The sequence below is a fragment of the Crotalus tigris genome, unplaced genomic scaffold, assembly GCF_016545835.1.
Source record: "Crotalus tigris isolate CLP2741 ecotype Arizona unplaced genomic scaffold, ASM1654583v1 scf7180000024508.2633422, whole genome shotgun sequence".
Lineage (NCBI taxonomy): Eukaryota > Metazoa > Chordata > Lepidosauria > Squamata > Viperidae > Crotalus > Crotalus tigris.
The window spans coordinates 1270489-1293640 of NW_024100680.1; the positions used below are offsets into that span (position 1 = coordinate 1270489).

A 23152-nucleotide genomic window follows, 5' to 3' on the forward strand; every position below is an offset into this window, starting at 1 on the left:
TCAGTGAAATCAGTTAATGAACAATTCTGCTGCTTATCCTCTGAAAGATAAATTTTAAAAAAACCACAGAAAAATAACTATAAGCATTTTTCTAAAAGTGCACTTGTAATAATAGCATTTCCTCTGCTAGCAAAGCAGTAAATGCTCCAGTTGGAAATGGTTTGGTTGTAGCTTTATGAATTTTGGCATTAAATTGCCCAAGGTGTCCTTTTAAAAATCACATGAGAAGAAAAGGTTAGATCTGCATCAATTCTTAAAAGATTTGTCGTTTCTTTTTTTCCTGAAATTATCTGCTATTCTCTGACCATATCTGCCTGTAAAGATTGCCTATTATAACACAATTTACAAAAGCATTGTACATTGTACCTGTTGACATTAGAAAGAAAATTTGTTTTCTTGCTCTTTGTATGCCCTATCTTTATGCTAAGGTTACAAAAAAAAATGCAATGCAAAATTAAATTAGAGGCTGATGCATATTACACGATGAACTTCAAACTGCCAAATAATCGATAGCAAAAGCAAAAGAAAAAAAAATCTAACATTTTTATTATTTCCGCATTTTTCCTTGGGCGCAGTTGCTATTCTCCGCCTTCACAAAGCAAAAACAATACAACAGCAACACCCCAATCTAACACAGCGGACTGTCAACCGGCATAAAGGGAGGAGTCCGGCAGTTCCTTTTTTGTGAGAATCCACTTTCAGTCTCGAAGCAAACTTTGCTCCAATCCGAAGAGGCAAGGCGGAGTTTCCTAAGTTGGGACGCGCTGCCTGGTGCTCTGGCAACTGGTCGAGCGTGGGGGCTCCGTATTGCGTATATGATAATCAGGGCGGCAGAGGCGTATTGCGCTTCTCTGCCTCCCCGTGGCTACGATGCCTTCTTATGCGCCCGCCGCCGCCGCCGCCTCAGAACTTCTTACATAAGTGTTAAAGCGGCCGCCAGTTCAAGATGAACGCCTCTTGGCTTCGCAGTCCCGTCAAAGCACCGTTGTCAAGATCACTTGGGAAAAGGTAGCTGTGCCTGGAGCGTAGAACTGTCGGGACCAGCAACAGCAGGTCCTGCTGGTATCATGAGTTGCTCGGATGTGGTGAGGCATCAGGCGCAGGCGACGTGTCACCCGTCCCAGGTGAAACTGCCCGCAGCGTCCGCCGTCTGTTCCACGAGTCCTTGTCCGTTCTCCAGCCCAGTGGTGACGCCGAGCCAACAGGTGAGACTCTTAACAAGTCAACGGGAAAGCTGTCGTTCTCATAGTGAGAGGAGAAAGCAGAAATGGGAATAACGAACTCTGCTAGTCCCATTTTTGGAAGAGGTGGGGTGGATGAACCCAGGAGTGAGAAAAAAATGATGAAGTGTCTGTTCAAAAAGGAGCACTGGATGTTTATCTCTAGAAGGGGCTGAGGGTCTTTGAGTTTAACCAATGCTGTGTATCACTTAGGAGCTTGACTACTGGTATTAGCTCCTTAGGTGAACATACCTGGTTGAACAGACTGGCTGGTTGCTCTGTTCTGAGACCTGTCTTCAGCCACACACCACATACACACAAACGTTCTTCTGAAATTCTTTAATCTAGGAGCAATACTCATCTCTTCAACATGCAGACTACAAATAAAAGGTCATATGAATCCAATCAGAGACAGTGTTTTACTCAGTCACTTGCTCACAGTTGTATTCATGAACACATGCTTTGGCTTACTACCGACACCTTATACATAGCCCTACAAAACTTAGTCCGACTATCATCCAAAATGATCCTACATGGAAAATGGCAGTTTATCTTTGCCACCGTATGAGTATTTTAGTATATTTCTGCTAAAAGTGCCACAAGACTATGTTGCTTATATTGTTTCAACTGCTTGTTGTTTGTTTTTAATTAAGTCTATTATTCTTGAGATGAGTATTATGTCAGTTCCAAACAAAATTAAGAATTATATGAATCAAATGTCTGCATATATATTTACCATGGCAGCAGTTTCAGCAGATATGCTTATTAAATACAATTAAATACAACTTCTTTGCTAAATGGGTGCAGAATGCTCTGCCAAAATTGAATAAATAATAGAAAGCAGCACTTTGTTATATATTTGATCACAGTATGGATTTTAAAGAATAATGAAAAAATTACATAGAAAATTTTATTTTTGAAATTCAGGTTTTTATCCCTTGACTTAAGAATCTGATATAGCAAAATAAATCGGGACATTCTTATCAGGATGACAGCACTTTTAGACTATGCTGTGCGTGGGTGAAGTGGGACTAATATTGACTTGGCCCCAATATAGTCATCTGAGAATTCATTCTCTCTCTCTCTTTTTTTTTTTTTTTTGGTTTTTACTGCATTCCATGAAGTTTTATCATTATTATGCACACACACACAAAAATGTTTTCTCCATACATGGGAAGTAACCCTTAATACCATCTTGGTTGGAATTCACAAATATGGTCTAAACTCCAATGATTTCTGTTTTTTAAAATTTCTACTACTGTAAGACCAGTTTTATCACAGCCAAGCTAATTATTTCAAGCCCATCCTGCAGTATATTAGTGTCAGAGCAATGTAAATTTGGACCTTTCCCCTTCAGTTGAATTGTAACTGATTTTTGGATGTAGGTTTTCAAGTTTATTTAAAGTAGAATAGAATAGAATAGAATAGAATAGAATAGAATAGAATAGAATAATAACTTTATTGTCACTTTGAATGTACACTAATCGGCATACATTAAAATGAAATTTCATTGCATTCAGCTCTCAAAGGGTCATTTAGCTCTCAAGTAATATTTATTGATTTATCATTTAAAATTGTATGACATTAATATCTACTTTGGACAAACTTGTATGTCAAGAAACAGATGTTTTTCATATCTAGAAATCTAAACTGCTTTGAAACATAATTTATTCTATTTAAATCCTATTTTTATAATAGAATATTAGGGTATTATATCATAATAGGTGAAGTTTTTTTGTAAAAAGTTAGGGAAAATTTTGAAAATAGTTGTCTTTAAATTGGGCTGTTTTTTCTAGCATAATTGTCTGTTTTTTAGAAAATAATTAAGACTTACTTCCAAGAAATTAAGCACATGATTGACATTATAATTCTTCTATTTTCTATATTATTATTTATTCAGTTTAAATCTGCACAAAAATACCACAAAGAATTTGCTTTTGGGAAATAAGAAACATCTTAAAACTGAATAACATTGAAATAATAAATTGCTGGCATTCTTCTCTTTTTCATCAAAATCTATGGCCTCTGTATTTCATATTTGAATTCTTACTCAATTTTTCACTATTCTGAAACATTCAGAAAAGTTTGTTTTATTTTTTTTTCCTATCACAAGCAAATAACCAGATGGGAAATATAAAGGGGATCCTAACAGGCCATGATAGTAGCTAATTAGCAAATGTCCTACTATGTAGAATGGGACATGAGTGCAGTTGTAACAAATACACAATCTATATTCATTTTCATATGTTAATGATCATTGACTTTTCTGATATGTAATTATGTATTGTTCTGTTGTCTATCAATTTTTTTCTCTTTAGAATAAAATAGTTGTATACAGCAAGATGCAAGAAACTCTGGAAGTGACACTTTCTAATAAGCAAGAGGAAGATGACAAAGATCAGCCTACTGAAATGGAATACCTTAATTCTCGCTGCGTCCTTTTCACTTACTTTCAGGGAGACATTGGCTCAGTTGTGGATGAACACTTCTCAAGAGCTTTAAATCAAGCTAACAACTTTAATTCAGATGCTGTTCTTTCAAAAACCAAAACAGATTTATGTAGAGGTAAGTTTTGAAAGGAAAACTAAATTGCACATTGTTTTCTTCATAGATATGTAAAAACACATATTGTGATTTCTTTCAGCTTACTATATTACCTTTATTTAATGAACAAAAACAATACAATGCTACACATACCTTTATCTGCAACCAGCACAAAAGATATGCAACTAGAGAAATTGGGGTAGCTAGATGGATGGAATCTAAATATGTAAATGTGTAAAAACGGTTGGGAATGTTTTATTTATTATTATCCTTTAATATATAGATAAATAAAAAGAATAATTTAAAATTCAAAAGACAAAGAAAAGCAATGGAAATAGATTTGAGAGCTCCTCAAAGGTCATTCCAAATTGGGGGAAAGGTTTATTTGTTCACAAAATATTTACAGCTTAAGTTACCTAGTAGGAAGTTAGGACCGAGATACTTAGGACCCTTCCCTATCATAAGGATCATTAACCCGGTCATGGTAGCATTAAACCTTCCCATACTTCCAGGAAAAGTCCCCGTATGTTCCATTGTAGCCTGCTGAAACCTTTTTGGGATTCCACCTTACGACCTCTCCCTAAGAAGGCACCTGGACCTCTCCACCATTGAGTTTGCAGATTCAGCCGCTCCATTGGTAGATGGGAGAAAAGCCGACGACAATCCTTGAGACTGCCTCAAAATTCTTTTGAAGGGTTTCATCTGTCCAAACCATGACAGATATCACATATACCAAAAAATTATTTGCCCAATTATCATGTGGAATAACATTGGTCATTATATATATTGAGTTTCAGTTGATAGATAAAATGAACATGAATAGAATAGAATAGAATAGAACAGTGGTGGTGAACCTATGGCACGGGTGCCAGAGGCGGCACTTGGAGTCCTCTCTGTGGGCACACATGCTGTTGCCCCAGCCTTGCCTCCACCCATGACACCCTCCTCACCAGCAGCCCTCCTGGAGAAGGGTTGCCCCCAAGTGTGGCTCACGCGAAGCAGTGCAGTCAAGGACATGGCAGCTAGGCAGCATAGATAAGACTCTGCCTCAAACCCCATCACATGCAGTGGATGCTGCGGCGCAAGGGCAGAGGGCGTGGCTGCCATGGCACTGCTGGGTGATCTGCAGCAGGCCCTGGAGGCAGTGAGTGACCCTGCAGGCAGGTAGGATGGGGGCGGGGCAGGGGCAAGGGTGGAGCAGAGGTGGGCCTAGTTTTTTGGGCACATGGTCTCTAAAAGGTTCGCCATCACTGGAATAGAATAACAGAGTTGGAAGGGACCTTGGAGGTCTTCTAGTCCAACACGCCCGCTCAGGCAGGAAATGCTATACCATTTCAGACAAATGGTTGTCCAGTCTCTTCTTAAAAACTTCCAGTGTTAGAGCATTCACAACTTCTGGAGGCAAGTTGTTCCACTGGTTAATTCTTCTAACTTTCTTCTTAGTTCTAGGTTGTTTCTCTCCTTGATTAGTTTCCATCCATTGCTTCTTGTCCTGCCGTCAGGTGCTTTGGAGAATAGCTTGACTCCCTCTTCTTTGTGGCAACCCCTGAGATATTGGAACATTGCTATCATGTCAACCCTAGTCCTTCTTTTCATTAAACTAGACATATCCAATTCCAGCAATCATTCTTTATATGTTTTATCCTCCAGTCCCCTAATAATATTTGTTGTTCTTCTCTGCACTTTCTAGAGTCTCAACATCTTTTTTACATCATGGTGACCAAAACTGGATGCAGTATTCCAAGTGTGTCCTTACCAAGGCATTATAAAATGATATTAACATTTCACGTGATGTTGATTCTATCCCTCTGTTAATGCAGCCTAGAACTATGTTGGCTTTTTTGGTAGTTGCAGCACACTGCTGGTTCATATTTAAGTGATTGTCCATTAGGACTCCAAGATCCCTCCCACAGTTACTACTATTGAGCGAGGTACCACCTATACCAGTGATGGTGAACCTTTTAGAGACCAAGCGCCCAAACTGCAACCCAAAACCCACTTATTTCTCGCAAAGTGCCAACATGGCAATTTAAAACTGAGGTTTTAGTTCAGAAAAAACAACTCGTACATTAACATCTTTTGTCTTAAAAGAAAAACACAATAACAAAGCTTTCAATGATACAAACAACTTTTTATTGAAAGGTAAAAGTTTGCATTTGGCATGCTTTTGAACAATTAATGTGATTTTTGCTGTTGTATGCATGCTGATAATTTGTCTAACCTTGGCTCATACTTTGTAAGTTTGAGAGCAACACATGCCGCACTCAGGTCATCTGTTAGTCTGTTTCTGGTGTCAGATTTGATATAATTCAAAGCTGAAAACCGCTGCTCACAAGCATAAAATGATCCAAACAAAGCAATGAAAGCAATCCCAAGTGCTTTCATTGGCTTAAAATGATTTGGCAGAGAATTCCACATTTTAAGGATTTCATTTTCAGAATTAACTGTGCTGTCCTTTGTCATCCTTGTTTTTGCAGGATTGTTCTCAATAAGAGAGAAGCGTGCTTTGGCTCCATTTTTGGAAAGAAGAGGCTTGGGAAATGGCTTTTTCCTGGTGAAAAAAAGCCTCTGAGCCCTGATGCTGGCAGAATGAGGCAACAGAAGCCAAAGCAGGCCCCTCTCCTCACTTCCCCAAAGCCTCCCTTCACTAACTTCCTTTCCAGCTCTATTCTCCACCACCGCGTGCAGGGCAAAAAAGAAGCTTGTGGGATCAGTGGTTAAAAAAAAAATGTTCAACCAGACCTTCTAACTTTGAGAGATCATTTTTTTCATGAGAAGTTGAAAGGTCAGATTGATCTTTTTTTTTTTAGTCCCACAAACTTCTTTTGTTGCCCTGCACATGGAGAACAAAGCTGGAAAGGAGGTTAGTGAAGGAATGTGGTTGCCCTGGGGTGGAGGTTAGGATTTGGCATTGTGGATGTCCTGGGGTATGGTGGGGGGTTAGGGTTTGGCATTATGGATTGTGGAGTGTTTATGCTCTGGTGGGGCTATTCAAAATGCAGGGATTCCATGCATTTTGAAGCACGATGTGTGACTGCACAAAAAGGAGTGCTCCGTTTCTCAAGTGCCCCATTCCAGGCATACAGAGCTTGAAGTCTCTGCCAGATCTCTGTGGGGATAAAGTCTTTTAGATCCTATAGAGCACTTCCAAACGCAGCTAGTCCCTCTGTTTGGAAGCGCTCCATAGGTGCAGAAACATTTTTTTTATCCCAACAAAGATCTGGCAGAAGGCTCCATTTTTCAAGCTTCCCAATCCTGGCAGAGACTGCAAGCTCCATATGCCTGGAATGGGGCGCTTGAGAAACGGAGCCTTCTGCCAGATATCTGTTGGGATAAAAAAATAGGGCGTTTGAGAAACGGAGCCTTCTGCCAGATCTCCATTGGGATAAAAATGTTTCGGCACCTATGGAGTGCTTCTAAACAGAATGACTGGCTATGTTTGGAAGTGCTCTAGGAGCTAAAAGACTTTATCCCAACAGAGATCTGGCAGAGACTGCCAGCTTTTTGTCTAGGTTTTCACAGGAAAACATCATTTCTCAAGACCCTTCTTAGCAAAACAAGCCTCTGGAGTGAGTGCACCTCACTCTTTGGCTACCTTTTTACAGGAAAAAGCCATTCCTCAAGCCCCTTCCTAACCAAAACAAGCCTCCGGAGTGAGTGTGCTCGCTCCAGAGGCTTGTTTTCACAAAATTGCTCTTAAGAAGAGCGAGGCATGCTCGCTCCGGAGGCTTGTTTTGCCTAGGAAGGAGCTTGAGAAATGGCTTTTTCCTGAGAAAACCTAGCTGAAGAGTGAGGTGTGCATGCCGACAGAGAGGGCTCTAGTGCCCCCTCTGACATACGTGCCATAGGTTTGCCACCACTGTCCTAGATTTATTGCTGGGATAGATGTTCAACATACTACTCCATGATTTGCAGTCCATGGGTGCTTTCTGGTGTAATTCAAGCTGTTTGTCACCTCTAAGGTCATAGCTGGCATAGGGCAACATTTCTTAACCCCAGCAGTTTTAAGATGTATGGACTTCGATGCTAGCTGGAGAATTCTGGTACTTGAAGTCAACACATTTTAAAGTTGCTGTGATTAAGAAACACTGTTATAGACTAAGGATATCTGCAGGAGCACCTGTCTATGATCATTTCTGATGAATACTGGCAGAACTGGCATGTCGCAGGTCCTTTCTATTAGGAATTGTGACTTCTCTTTGTGGCACTGAACTTATGAACATCATCCCTCTAGTGATCTTTTATAAGGCAGTTTGAGACATCCCATTCTTATAAGAAAGATGGGATAAAAATATTTGTCTTCATAATTTTATATATTGCTTTCATGGTGTTATGCAACTTTTAAAAACTATCTCCTTGATTAAAAAATCATTACTTCATCAGATTTTCAATTATTTTGCATTATGTTTTAATAATATGAATTTAATCTCAGGTTTAATTTAAAAGCTATAGTAGATATAAAGCACCGATCATTTATCTATAGATCTTAAAATGTGCTGTGATTATTATATTTCTTGATGTAGTTTCACAGGCATTTAAAAACAGTTATGAGCATCCTTAGTTTCTTTACATAGCAGTTGTGTTTCTAAATTCATTTTAAGGGTTTATATGATTTTTGCTTTTCTCTTAAAAGAGAACACAACAATTGCAAGCCAAAGGAGGAGCTTCCCAGCTTCATTTTGGACCAGTTCTTATCAAACTCCACCTCCACCATCTTTAAGTGGAATTCATCATGATTTTCCCATTACTATACCAAGCACCTTTTCAGTAGCAGATCCTAACAGCTGGCCAGGACATACATTGCATCAGACTGCTCTACCTGCTCCATCTAACATGACAGAGTCTTGGCATTATCCTTTAGCATCTCAGATGAGCTCCTCATATGGACACATGCATGATGTGTATATGCATCACCATCATCCCCATGTACACATGCATCATCACCATCATCCGACTTCACATCTAGACCCAAGGTACAAACCTTTGCCAATGCCTTCAGTTTGTGCAGGGAAGATTCCTCCACCACAGTGTGATGCAACAAAGTCAGATCCTACTACTGTCAGCTGTGCTACCTCAGCTTGGGCAGGAGCCTTTCATGGGACAGTTGATATTGTGCCAACATTTGGATCTGAAACAGGTAAGCTGGAGTTAGCTTATGGGTATTGACAAATATTTCAGAAAATATATGAATTATAGCTCTTAAATTATTGTATTTACATTCTTCCTTATTTTACAAGACAGTATACTTGGTTTTTCATATTGTATCTTCATAAAACTCTAAGACAGGTTAGAAATATTAATTGGCTTAAGATCATCATGAGCCTTTGTGATTGAAGATTTGACTTTCATAGTCCAAATTTAACATTGTTGTTTATTAGTATAAGCAGTTGTAATGAATTTTATTCCTTAATCTTGTTCAAGAATAGGATGTTCTAAATTCACATACTATAGACACGAAGGATGTTTTTTAAAATTCAATGATACATCAGTCTTTTCCCAAATAAATCAGCATACACTATAACTTTTACTCAGATAATTATTAATACAATTATGTATTTAGACTTGTAAGTAGGATTTTTTTCCCCCAAAACTAAATTTCTTTTCTGACTTTTAGCTTTGAGTTTAGAAACTTCATAATCTTCAATCATTAGTGCAGTTGGGATCTGTTTCAGACTTGACATTGCCACAATTCTCCAGAATGTTGTTACCATTCTGCCTTATAGTTATACAGATCAAATTCCATTGTGATAACTCAGTATTTGGAGTACATATTACATTAATATGTTTTCTGTATTCGTGGAAATGTCAAATTGTTGCATTTAACCAAAAGCTTAGTTGTTTCAATCTAAATAGATAAAATTATTGTTAGGCCTATTTTGAATCAGTCACTTAAAGCAACTTCTTAGATTTACAGCTTCTAAGAATGCTAAGTTCAGACATTGTTCTTCAGCAGATTTGATTGCATTATTACTGTTGAAATTTTAAATTTGATGCAAACTACTGTTTGAAGTGTTGATATGCAAACTCATTCAAATCCTGCAAATATTTTTTCAACTGATTTTAACATGATTGTTAAACCAGTCATCATCATTTGTAAACCATTGTTTATGCTTTGTGTTATGAACAAATAAGTAATTATCACTTGTTTGACAAGCCATAAATTAAAACATGCATGGCTTTATGTGATCTATATACCAAGCCTGTGGTGCTAGAAAGATCTAAGATGCACAGACATTTGTTAGAGTCATCAAAACATTAAAGTGTCATAGTTGTAATAAGAAAAGATAACCCCGATGAGATGGATCTAGTTATTTGGTTCAAAATAGTAAAGCATAATTTTGTTACCAGAAACTGAAATTTTCAGAACTCCACTGCATTTGAATCTGGATACTCAATTTGTATGGTTGAACTACTCCTGTGCTATATCATGTAGCAGATGACATAAGATATTTCATTGCCATTGCTGATAAAAAGCACTGCCTAAGAGATGAAGCTAGTTTTATCTTGATAAATCTTTCAAAGTGTTGTGGAATTTGTACCTTCTGCTTGTGAATGGCATAACTCATCTCTTACAAAATATTTTCACTAAATTGTGAAAACTGTGAAGCTCACTAAATTGAAATTTTAAAACCTAGCATCTGCTGGGTATCAACTTTGCATAAGCCATGTATTTCCCTTCTCTTCCCTCCTCATTCTTCCCCTCCCCTCTCTTCCCCTCCCCTCCCCTCCTGTCTTGTCCCCTACTTATTAATGGACAGTAGATTACAAAGTTTCAAGCAATAGAAACTATGTCACATTTAAAGAAAGTAATGTATTGTTGGTCTTGTGCTCAAAATAAAACAGCTCTCTTTATTTTAAAATGACTCCATTGAAGAAATGAGAGAAAACATGTATTTTCAATACAGACTTGTACAATCCTTTACCAATTAGCAGTATTTAGGGAAAACATAATGATGACCGTTTTTGCTGAGTATGTATCATTTTATGTATCATTGTATAAATCAATAGATTCATTTGGCACTATTGTAAGCAAATCTTTTTATCCATTAAAAAGCAGTGGACACAGGCTCATTTACTTCAACATTTCTATGTGTTGTCTCAGGAAGATGTGTTAGATACATTTTATTACTTTAAATTATTTTTTCTTTTTTAAATGTTTGAAACAGAACACAGGATTGGGCAAAATAATTATTTGAGGGAAGGGTGAAGAGAAGTAAAAAGAATGATGAAAATAAATACCAGTATAAAACATGTCAAAATGTGAACAATTTGGATTTATTTTAACTGCATCTGACTTTTTCTTTCTTGTTTTCTGTACTAATAGCTGCAAACCATCTGATTTTATTTTTACATTTGCATTTATGTAATGGTAAAGTCAGTTGCTTGATACTTACAACCATAAGAAATTAAGAAAAAATAGCACAACTAGATCTTTAAAAAGCATGGATAATTTTATGGCCATTAATAATGTTTGCAGCTGCAGTGATGAGACAATAATAATTATGTTTCATATTTTGAGCTTAACGTCATTATCTGCTATGATGTCATCATCTGCTAAAACAAGCAGATTATTTTTATGGAATCTACTTTTTGCAGGGTATAGAATATTTTAGTAGATTTGAATTTTCAATTAAATTTGTCTTGATTAACACATAGAAGGAAAGGTGGTTCAAATATTATATCATATTTTTTTTGTCCAGACTATCACTCAGCGCACAAAAATTAAAAAAGTTTTTTTTAAAAAAAAACACACTAATTTTAAAGGAAAGGTTAAAAACAAAAACAAAAAATGAAGGACTATTATTTCATTGAGAAAAGAAAATTGGAAGGGCAGAAGGTCATCTAATTAGCTATGTGTACGCTCACATGTGATAATGTGAATATAACCATAATGTATACTTTAAAAATGAAGCATTAATAATTCAGTATAGCAAGTTATGACTTTGTGTATTCCTTTACCTATCAAGGAGGTTAAAGAATCAATTAATTAGAAAGAACAGGCTTTCTTCTCTTTTTTCCATTCCAAGTGAGAAGCATTATTGAAATTGATAATATCAAGTTCATGAATCAGACCTACACTTGTGATTTTTTAGAACGGAATTGACTAAAGCGTTAGAGCTAAATCCAGTTTCTTAGCATGCACATAGCTTATTTTACATAGTGTGCCAAATCTTGTTTTAGATTAGATCCTGGGTTATGATGACTTTGTTATGGTAGTGGAACTTGGACTATGGCTCGTAAAAGCTAAATATGCATAACAAAGTATATGATAAATATGAATTTTTTTTTAAAAAAATGGATAACTGGAGACTCTGTCTATAGGACAATTAAAATATTCTAAAAGGAAAAGGAAAGATGATATGAGGCTTAAATGGGCAAATAAAGAGAGGGATAAGAGAAAGGCTGCTTGGGTTAGGTACAAGGGTGTCAAACTGCCGGCCCATGGGCCGGTTTCATCATACCAGAGCCGCGCCCACCCCATTGCCGACAACGGCGAAAAAGCTCTGATATGTCGGACGATGTCATGTGACATTGCGAGTTTGACATGCCTGGGTTAGAAAATTACCTGGAGAGATTAGAATTACCTGAGTTTGGGTGTATAGTTTCTCAGAACGCATCTTGCCTAAGATTCCTTAATTCCTGTGCTGCTTTACATTCCTACCATTAACCTGATATTTAATATAATTGCTTTTCACATGTATATAACATTAATAGTGTGCCTTTATTCTTTTCTTTTTTTGGGGACAGAGAGGGGAAAATATAAATTTGCTTACATCCAGCAGTTTATAGTAATCTAGCCTAAAAAATGTTGTTGCATAATGAAGAACAGTTTCCATGACAGATTTGACATTGAAATGGTGTTAGGGTTGTCTGTTTTATTTTAGTCAATAATGGATATATTGGACATGATGATAAAATCAATTCATGAATAAGCAGGAAAGAAGGTATACATGTTCTTTTTCCACCTTGTAGAATCTTTTCAAATGAGGGGCAGGCTTGTTGAGTTGTAAATCTATGGCAGTAGAAGGTGGGAATAACAGTTTGTTCATTTGTTACATTTATGAACTGTGTTTCTTCTTAAGGCATCATACATAGTTTTGTGTTCCATTTTTTATTGGTAAGAGTCCTGTGAGTAAGATCAGGTGGAGAAAATATAATTGGCTTAAGGTCACTCTGATTCTATTTATTTTTTGCACTTCTATGATTTATTGTTAAAAAGTCATCTCATTCATTGCTGTTTCTCTCCATTAATAAAGTGGTATAAGCTCTTTCTGCAAGGAGAATTCAACGATCAATTCATCCAAACTATTGCTTGCATTATTATGCCATTGCATCAACCTCTCATCATTATCCAACTTTGTAGGCAGTTTTTAAACATAAAAAGATAATAAATGAGATATCATTTCTTTTCTGTTGATATACTGTATGTAGAATTTTTCTAGGCTAAGGATTGGAGCTTAACAAAGAAGGGTAAAGGATGAAGTATGATAGAGTCTGGATATTAGATAATTTGAAAGCACAATCACAATAGTTTCCATTATAGTTACAAAAGAATATATATTATTTACAAGTCACATATGTATTTTAACTATGTGGCTTTTTTTTGTCAAAAACCATATTATGTTTTTCACATCTTAACTTAATCTCCTGGGTGATATTTTAAAAAAAAAGACAAGATGAACCTGCTGGAAATACATTAGTTTCATAATTATGTTGTTACGTTAAAGAAAAATTTAAGGAGGCACATTTCACTGGTTATGGTATGTCCAGTAGCTTTATACGGGACTGAATGCTGGTCAACCACAAATGCTCTTTACACACCATGGACATGCACATACTTCATTGGTGATTAGTGTTTTTCTTCTTGACCATGCCAGCAATGACACAGTATGGCAGAAGAAGAAATTTCACTAGTAACAATCAGTGGTCTCTATAGGAGCAGGGAGAGTTTAAAAATATCAACTTGACCATATAAATCACTGCCCCTTTGCATGTGCACTATGTGGCTGCAATTACCATGTTGCCTTTTTGACACTTCCCCCACATCCTTCCATTCAGATTCCCCTAATCACAAATCAGGGTATGCCATGAGGAAAGATACATCTCCATCTGTTCACCTCATACAGATTTAATCAATATAATTTTGCTTTTCTAGAAAGAGGCTGTTACATTTATTTCTTTTATGCCACTCAACTTAAAGTTTGTTCAGGCTACTAAAATAATGCTTTTTATTACCATCACTAAACTGGTGGTAGTTCTACCATTTTCTTTGAGCTTAAGCACAACATTAAGGTGTGATAACTAGTATACATCATGTAGCACAAGATGTTTCTCTGACTGTAAAAACAATCCCACTCAGAAGTAGTCACACAATATTTACTCACACATAGTTACTTTGTATATAGACATAGTGTTTCAGAGTTTATTATTATTCTCATTGCTCTTATGCAAACTTTTCTTTGCTTGGGCTGTATCACATATTTATGATAATCAGTATCTTCTGAAGATGCTGATTATCTGAAGTAATAGAGAAAATAGATGCAATGAAGTGATGTCACTGAAGTATTTGCAGATTAAACCATTTGGCTCTTGGGGTACCAGTTCTGGGAGACATTTAAAAAGTGCATAAGCTTTAACATGCATATTTCAATCCTTTTTTCTCACCCCACTCCTGAAAATAGGGCTAGGGTACTGGCCATTATTGATACTCTTAGTCTTTGGTTACAGAATTAGATGTAAGTATTACATAAAATCTAGATGATGCACAGGATGCTTGGCAGCACAGAAGAGAACAGGAGAACAGAAATTTATGTACTATACTAAGATTGAGGGACTTATATCTTTCATCACCCTATATTCCATGGATCTCTGGGCTCTTCCAGTTTGCATCGTGGTGCTGCAGCAGAGGCAAAATAGAGCTCTGTTCTCCCACGGCTGATTTGGCCCTGCCAGGGGGCCCTAAAGGGGTCCAAAGTCACCCCAGAGAGGCAATGAAGAAGGAGGGGACTCTCGTCGATCATGGAGAGACGGCGGTCGATTCATTTGATCTGAGGAAAGCCCTCCAAACTGGCAAGGGAAAGACTGGCTACATTCTTTTGGCCAGTCCAAACTACCAGCAAACGAACAAAGAAAGCATTAATTAGCAGATCGTAAACAGCATGCTTGAAACTGGGTGAGAATATTGATCCTTTCTTTACTACTTTGCAACTGGATTTCCTGGAAAGGACAAATTCCAAAGAAGCTAAATAAATAAATAAATAAATAAATAAATAGCCTAAACATGAGAAGGAAGGGGATTGCAGCCCCACCCTTCCAGATAAACAGAAGCAGCATTTTAATTCTTTACGGGGACAGAAATACATAACATCAAAGTGGAAGTAATACAAGGCTATAGCCTTGACATACTTGAAAACTGAAGAAACTGTTAAGATTTTCTCTTTGAAAGAATATTGGGAGGTTGGACTAGATGACCTCCAAGGTCCCTTCCAACTTTGTTATTACTATTACTATTTACAAGAAATTAATTTTTCATTTTAAAAGTTGGAAAATGGATATTTAATGACATTTAGTGGTGGAATAGAGTATAGCACCACAGTTGGAGGGAATTTGGCAGAATGCTCAAACTTAGATAACTATTGAGGTTCTTTGATGTTTGGTGACTCTTAGTTCAACAGAGAGCAGCTGGCACTGGAGAAAAACACTTTGGTCTACTTTCTATAGGGTGGGAGCTATAATTGTTCTGAAACCTGCTGACCTTCTTGGATTACAAATATTGATTGAAGTCTGACTTTTAATTTTAAGAACTATTTGGAGTGAAAGGAAAATTTGATCTTTGGCTACTTTTGTCTGGGAGAGACTTACGGACTGTTTTTAAGGGTGGTTGAACTTTTTGGATTACAAACATCGGTTGACTGATATTTTTGGAACTCTTGAACAGAAGAACTATTACAAAATATTGCCTTTAGTGGTGGACCTATATTTTGGGACCTATTGGATTATAAAAGCCACACGTGAAGACTATAAGAACCTTATGAGATACTGTTGTATTGCTGTCTTGATTTTAAGATTGGTTGTGTCAGTTAAGGCTAATACTTGAGGAATACAATAGCATATCTGGAAGGGGGTAATAAAATGGGTATTAGCTAAAAGTGGGGGGAAACCATCCCCAATATCTTCCCCTGAATCCCTCAACCCAGCATATCAGGGAACTATAGGAGTGACATTCCAACAAGAAAAAGCCAATATTTTCCAGAAGCAAATGCGGTCTATGCTGCAATCAATTCAAGAGGCAATTATTTCACACAAAGAAGACTCAAGAAGAAACTATGATGAGATTAAAAAGAAGTTTGACAATATAAATGAGAAAGTCTTTAACTTAAATCTACAACTAGTAGACCCTCAGCAAATGACTATAAAGAATGAACAAGCAAGTCAGAAAACAAAAGACAAATCAGAAGAAATTGACTCAAAGACGGAGGATACAAAGGAATGAAATTATAGACTCGCACATGCAAATAAAAATCTGGAAGACTTAACCATAATACTGGAAATGTAAAAGATATTCTATTTCTTAAAACCTCAAAATATACCTGAGGGTAAGGAAGAAGATTTTATTGAATGGACTATAGAACTGTGAGGTGAAATGTTAGAAATTAAAAAACAAGAAATGAAAAGAGAAACTGAAGGAGAAGGAAAGTGGGAGTTGTTTAATGAATATAAATGGGTTGAACCCTCCCTCAAAAATATTCTACCCAAATTGTTTTTCCTATTTCAGACAATATCTATAAAAACAGCGAAAAAATCCTTTGGTGACTTAAATACATTGTCTTGGAAAGTTATTTGGCAAAGGGAAGAAAGCCAGAGTTAGACTGAAGAAAATAGAAGATCTGACTTACCAGATGGGACACCATATGAATAAACCTGTGTTCAAATATGGCTAAAAGAACAGATAACCTCTTGATACCAAAATATTTTTTTTATTAAAAGTTTTTAAAAAATTATTACAATATAAACCCCCCCACCCCTCTCCCCTTCCCCCCTCCCCCACTTCCCAGAGCTGATTACAGGGTAACAAATAAACAAAGATAATCTAACTAACATAAACCAACTATACTATCAATCAAAACCATAGCACACTTTAACTCCTTCTCAAAAATTGTTTTCTCTATATCTCTCAACATTTCTTCAGGATCACATCCCAAAATAGAGGCTAATTTTGCTGCAATTCCTTCTTTCAAATTCTCTTGTACATTCTCCTTCAACCCTCTTATTCTCAAAGCAAACTTCATATCTCTGTATTGTGACATTATAATTTCATTCTGTACTGAATCCACATTATTTTCAACTCTTTCAACTCTTCCTTCTAATCTTTCAACATTTCCAATCATCTCATCCACCCTATCATCCAGGCGTTCTACGTGGGCCGCAAGCCCCTGAAGAGCCAGCACAATATCTTCCCTCATCTGATGATTTTTCTGCTCCGAAAGCTCTGCTGTCTCAGCAATCTTTTGCACACTTTTCTCCATAGCATCCTGTATAACATTCTGTACAACATTCTGTATATCTTTAAGTGAAAGTACTTGAGATGGGGGAGAGGGTGGAGGAGACTTAGGCTTAGGTTGCTGTATAGTCTGTGTTACTGGAGAGGAAATTGAAGCTTTAGGAAGAGAAGAAATTCCATGATGTTTTGAAGCCATTTTTAAAAAAAAGAGATGAGAAAAAGAAAAAAGGAAAAAATCACTTCTTATAACAAAATAAAATAAAGGGGTAATAAAAATAACTCCCCCTTACTCAAAAAAGGGAAAAAACTCTTTAAGTAAGCAAAGTCTGTTACATTATTGAAACTTTGTTGCCAAGTAAAAGTGAAAGTCCTCAAACAAAGAAACAGGATCCCTCCGCCATTTTTCCTTTCACTCCAATCGTTAAAATAATAGCTGGAGAAGACAATATTTTTTCTTGAGTTAAAGTTAAAATTCAACACAGTTCTGATCCTCCTGAACAGCTCCGTCTGCTTTAAATTTTACTTACAGTTCTTTCTTATATAGCAGATGTGGAAGCAGCGTCTAGCTTCGTTCCCCGCAGGAGAACAAAGGCGTCTTGAGATGCGGAGTTATTCCGGACTCCGAAGGAGCTCTCACCCTTTGTCTCCTAGAAAATAATCTCTGGGAGGCTAGAGGAGCTCGACCTCTATACAGGAAAAAACTCATCTTCTTCCCTTTGCCCGGGAAGAAAGTTCCGAGCCGCAAAACAGCTGATGGTCACTGTCTTGCCGACTCTTACACAATCCCGAGACGGGCGGCTAAAAGAAAGCTGCCATCGGCGTGGCAAACGCCACCGGAAGTTGATACCAAAAGATTTTTATAATTAGAAATATATGATTTATCTAATAGCACACTTCTTTATGATAGGGGAAATATGAAAATACTAGGATGGTTTGTATAAGCGGAGCCTTTGGTCACCCAAATGTAACTAACATTGAGAAAATTATAACTGATAAAGATACTTTGAACACTGAGGGGAAATTAAAGCTAAATAAGAGCTGGAAAAACAGAATATTGACTTAAGAAGGGGACTTTAATTGCAAATACAACTAAGACATGAGTGGGTTAGAAGAGATGTTACAAACTGATACTATTATTATTATTTATAATGCCAGAAAATTATTACAAGGATATGTATACTTAACTTTGCATGTATTAATAGTAAGATTTGTATTTGCTTAGTGTTGGGAAAATAAGAATACCATTGGAAGAAGAGAGGATCAAAAAAACACTGTGTAGCATTGAGGAAGTTAATATGTATTACTGGGTAACAAATAGACCCAGACAACATGTTGTTTACTAAGCACGTATGACTTGTAATAACAGAAAATTAATAAAATTGTTGTTTTTTAAAAAAAGAAATGGAGCTCTGGAGAAGGAAACCCCCACAGATGAGCCTTTGATACCTGCATTGTCTATACAGGAGGACTATTGACATCCTTGCTTCATCATGCATGGATTAACTTTGAGCTACTCTATAAAGATTCTTTGTCATTTAAATAGTTATTAGGACTTGGAGAGAATACTATACACAGAAATATTTGGCTCAATCACTCAACAAAGATTTATTTCCTATATCCTAATTCCAACCATTCAACCAAAAGCTTTCTTTTATGTGTTTATAAAGGGAAATCTCTGCTTATATCTACTTAACAATATCCTTAAAAGAATGAAAATAGAAACTAATATCTACTCACTGGCCTCATTCCTAGCCTCAAGAAGGACATCTCCATTTGCTCAGGAGGCAGAAGACCAGATTCAAATAATAAGTGCCCTTATGTAGTCTTCTTGATGTTAAAGAATTGTAAAAGTGCATGTTAAACCAGAACAGTCTCATCAAAGCATATGGAAATTATTTAGCAGTTAAGTAACTTCAGGAGTGGTGTCATTTTCCCCCTTTGACTGCAGAAATTTCAGCACCATCTTCAATTTCAAGGAAATATTTTAGTTTGATTTAAGATAGAGACCAATAACAATCTCATCTTTTGTAATTTCCTTGTGTTAGATGTTTCTAACACTTTTGTTTATAGATTCATCAGTTTAGTAAACAAGAAATCTGAATTATCTATTTTTCTGTCCGTTTTGTTTTGGATTTAATATTGATCTGGTATTGCTTTTTTATTTTTAGCAGATGTAAGATTGAAAAAAAAATAATGAAAGAAGCAAGGTGCAGTGGGGAGTGTCTTGAAAAGCAAGCATAGTTTCTCATGGCTTATTATTGTTTCTTTTTCTTTTTGTCGCATTGTCGCTTTTTAAAGACTTCTTAAACTACAAAATCTACATCTTATTTATTTAGCGTATGGCATTTACAGAGGTCATGCAATCACTGATATAAAAATTTAGTTTAAATGAAGTGTCAGCAAATATATGTATATGCACACAAGCACACACACATTTTCTCAACCTGGAAATAAATACTCCGGGCTGGATGCTCTATATTCACTGGTTTGAATTTCATGCTAAACTGTAGTTAGTGATACCAACCAAGATTCTGTTCACTCTTCTTCATTCACTCCAACCAGCTATAAGGATTTCAAAGGATTCAAAATGTGCTTATATTTTGTATGAATTACCATTTATCAACTGTGAGTCAAAATTATGACTAAAGAAACAAACCTCAAAACATGGCTAAGATTAACCACATTGTAGGTTCTGAGTTTAATACTACAGTGTTGTTATTCTAAATAGGAAAGCAGAGAAAGTTGCCAACTCCTTTGCAAGCTTGCTAGAAATCGTGTGAAGGGGACCATAAATTTAAGATTCACTGTTGCTTATTCCTATCATGCTGAATAATGGTGTCTGAAAGAAAGCACCTGTTGAATTTTATTAACAGAGGTAAAGTTCATGCCAAAGGATTTTAATAACTCTGGTTTTTTTTAAAAAAAAAACCACTTTTTTTTTTAATTTAGGTTCTACATATGTAGAATCATATCTATACAATATATTATGTTTTCCATTGACGCATCCTTTTCTTTTTCTTTTGAAACAGGTACCCAACATCAGGATAAAACTAAGGAGGCTTTGTGGTTTTGAAGTACAAATAGAACTTGTAAAGAATCAGCATTAAGAGTTCCTATCCTTGAGAAAGGGAAATGGCACTCCTTTTCCATCTCTCTCTCTCCTTCTCTCTGCATCTTCACAGCCCCACTAGACATTCTGCTAAGCAGATGCTGAGCCAACTTATCGTCAGACTGATCCTTTATACCCAGCTGCCTATTTGTCAGTCTCAGGATTGTTAAATAGAAATGAGATGAAAAGACAAGAGCTATTCATCTTCCATCATTTGTCACCTGAATCTGCAACAGCATTTTTGATATCCATCTCTTTAAGCATTTGATTTGCTTGTGTATTGGCATCTAATATTAATGCATAAGCAGGATAGGACCTAGTTGAAACTAATTGTTAACTTTTGGGAATGCATTTTGGAAGCTATGTGTGAATCCCCCTTTTTTTGTAGAAATACAGAAAGTTTATGTAAATATTTACAGGCTATTTTAGAACAGATTGTGTGTTTTTTTTAAAAAAAAGTTAAAGAATTTTAAAGTTCTGTTTAAAGAACTTGCTTGCAGAGGTGCACTGTCAAATGTTTTAAATGACTAGTTTTAATTGTTTATGGAATTTCATTGTTATTTGCTCAAATATCTTGTCACTGTTAGCTATATAGGTTCAGTCCTACATAGATAACAAATTCTTGAATGTGTTTTACCTTCTTTTTAAACAATCACTCATATTTAAAATAATTTTCATAGCTGTAGCATCAAAAATATGAATATAAGCTTTATTGCTTTTAATGACCACTTTGAGATATGGACAATTGGTTTGAAAATGTAATCAGATGCAGAGCTTTTGACTGAAAATCTAGCTGCAAAGGGAAGCTTTATTCTTAAGTTTACACTGACATTAATTTCATTCTTATTGTTGAGCACAAAATATCTAATGCTACCCTAATTCCTTTCAGCTTCAACCTAAATTAAAACATGTAGTTGGGTGCTTTAGAAACCACTTTATATTGCACTTATTAGTGTCTCTTTTTGCTCCTCACTGCAAACTATTGGAAGTTTCCTACTTATACCAGTCTTGAAATCCATGATTAGGAAGTACTTTACGCAATCTATGTAGCAGGTACAGTAGACTGGAAAGTACAATGTGATGTTGCAAAGAGATTAGGTACAAGTACAGTTATGTAAATTTAAGCAAAACTCATTCTAGAGAAATGAGCTTTGTTGTTGCTAATAGCTGATACTGAATTGATTAGACATATGGGTAATCCTCGAGTTACCAATGTAATAGAACCTGCCAATTACATTCATAAACTGATGATTCGTTAATTGGATCACATTAAATGAACGTGCTTTTCCTGCTTTCCCCAATGCATTTTTCATTGGATGTGCAGGACCTTAAGTACACATGATGTATCTCATGGTGGGGAAGGCCATGGAGGGGGGGCTAGTGCTGGAACAAGCCACCTGCTTCTGATTACTCAAGGCCTCTCATGACCCACTATCTCATGTTCCCTCCCCCATCCTGCCCCTCTGGGTCTCCACAGGCACTGTGCCTACTTAGATAGCTTCCCGGATTCCAATTTTCCTCCCCATCCTGTTTCTGATAGCTCACTTACCTTTCAAAAATCTCCAGTGTTCCAGAATAGGCTGACCCACCTGGCAGAAAAATGGCCGTCTATTACAACTGGTGAAGTTGTAAGAATGCGAGATCTAAGGAAAATAGCTTGGCCAGCCCTGCAAGCCCGATGAAACAAACAAGCTCCACATTGATTGGCTGCCACTGCTGCCTTCACACCCCAATCCCTGAAATTGCTCATTCAAACCAGCCACTTAGCAGTAAGCAGAAGGCACTTACTTTATGCCCTGAGGATGCTGGCCTCAGGGCATAAAAGTGGTGGGGCAGATTGGAGGGATATAGGCAGAGGTATGTTGCAGCGTCTTTGCGGTCAGTTATAAGGTGGAATGACTGCTGTGGTGCTGCAACATATGTAACTTCAAGACTGAGTTGTAAGAGGGGAGGGTGTCATAATTTTGAACTGTTGTTAAGTGAACTGTCATAACTCGAGGAATACCGGTATTTAATAATCAATGCTTTTAAGTTTTATTCTCTGAACTGTTTAGTTGAACATGGAAAAAAGACATTCATCAACAATTTCAGCAAGGTCAGGGAGGATAACAAATATGATAATAAATATGATAAGTTTACCATCAAAATATTAAACAAAAGGAATTTAATGAAATTTATTAAAATTGTGGTTTGATTTGTCCAAAACTATATTTTAACTAATTGGGGATATTTCTAACGGGAATCATACAATGGGCTGTGTTTCAACAGGTAACCACAAGGGAAAATGGCTTTTATTATCTGGATTAGGTTTTCTGTTTGTGGAAACTTTATATATTTACAGAAAGTTCACTATTATTAAATACTGGAATAAAGCTGTTCTTTTTTTCATAAGCATTTTTTCTTTTGCAGTCTATTGAGTATCTTTTCTACCTCTCTTCAGAACTGTTTTTTTTTAAACCTGAACGTAATGTATTGATTTCTAGTTCATCCAAAGATTTCAAATGTTCTAAAATTACATGTTCTCTTACCTTTCATCTACTGAAGTTGTTTAATGTTTTCCACGCTCAAAGTCTTATGTGGCTTTAAAAAAGAGGCAGGAAAAATGTCACTGCCTGCAAAGGGAAAGGAGGGAGAAAGAGCTATGTAAGAGTAGAAAGAAGCAGGAAGCCAGGAAGAAATGAAGGTGTACAAACAGAGCCAGCCATCAAGTGGAGGTGTGCAAGCGGAGGTGTAGAAAACCTATAGTGTCTTGCCTGTAAGACCCTGAATCACAGCAGT

At 36.5% G+C, this 23152-nt stretch overlaps 1 protein-coding gene across 1 annotated transcript; it reads left to right on the plus strand.

The window, feature by feature from the left end:
* Positions 1 to 610: 610 nt before the first annotated feature.
* VGLL3 (vestigial like family member 3) lies at positions 611 to 22768 on the plus strand. Its single transcript, XM_039333805.1, has 4 exons — positions 611 to 1205; positions 3539 to 3785; positions 8398 to 8901; positions 20295 to 22768. The coding sequence occupies exons 1-4, from the start codon at positions 1068 to 1070 to the stop codon at positions 20336 to 20338; spliced, it is 933 nt and encodes a 310-aa protein (XP_039189739.1). The 5' UTR covers positions 611 to 1067; the 3' UTR covers positions 20339 to 22768.
* The last annotated feature ends 384 nt before the right edge of the window (positions 22769 to 23152 follow it).

What these genes read in the sequence shown, in the direction of transcription:
- VGLL3 (XM_039333805.1), top strand. Translation starts at nt 1,068, where the DNA reads ATGAGTTGCTCGGATGTGGTGAGGCATCAGGCGCAGGCGACGTGTCAC. An exon ending in TGGTGACGCCGAGCCAACAG is followed by an intron (nt 1,206 to 3,538) that starts GTGAGACTCTTA and finishes TTTTCTCTTTAG; the next exon opens with AATAAAATAGTTGTATACAG. An exon ending in AACATTTGGATCTGAAACAG is followed by an intron (nt 8,902 to 20,294) that starts GTAAGCTGGAGT and finishes CTTTTGAAACAG; the next exon opens with GTACCCAACATCAGGATAAA.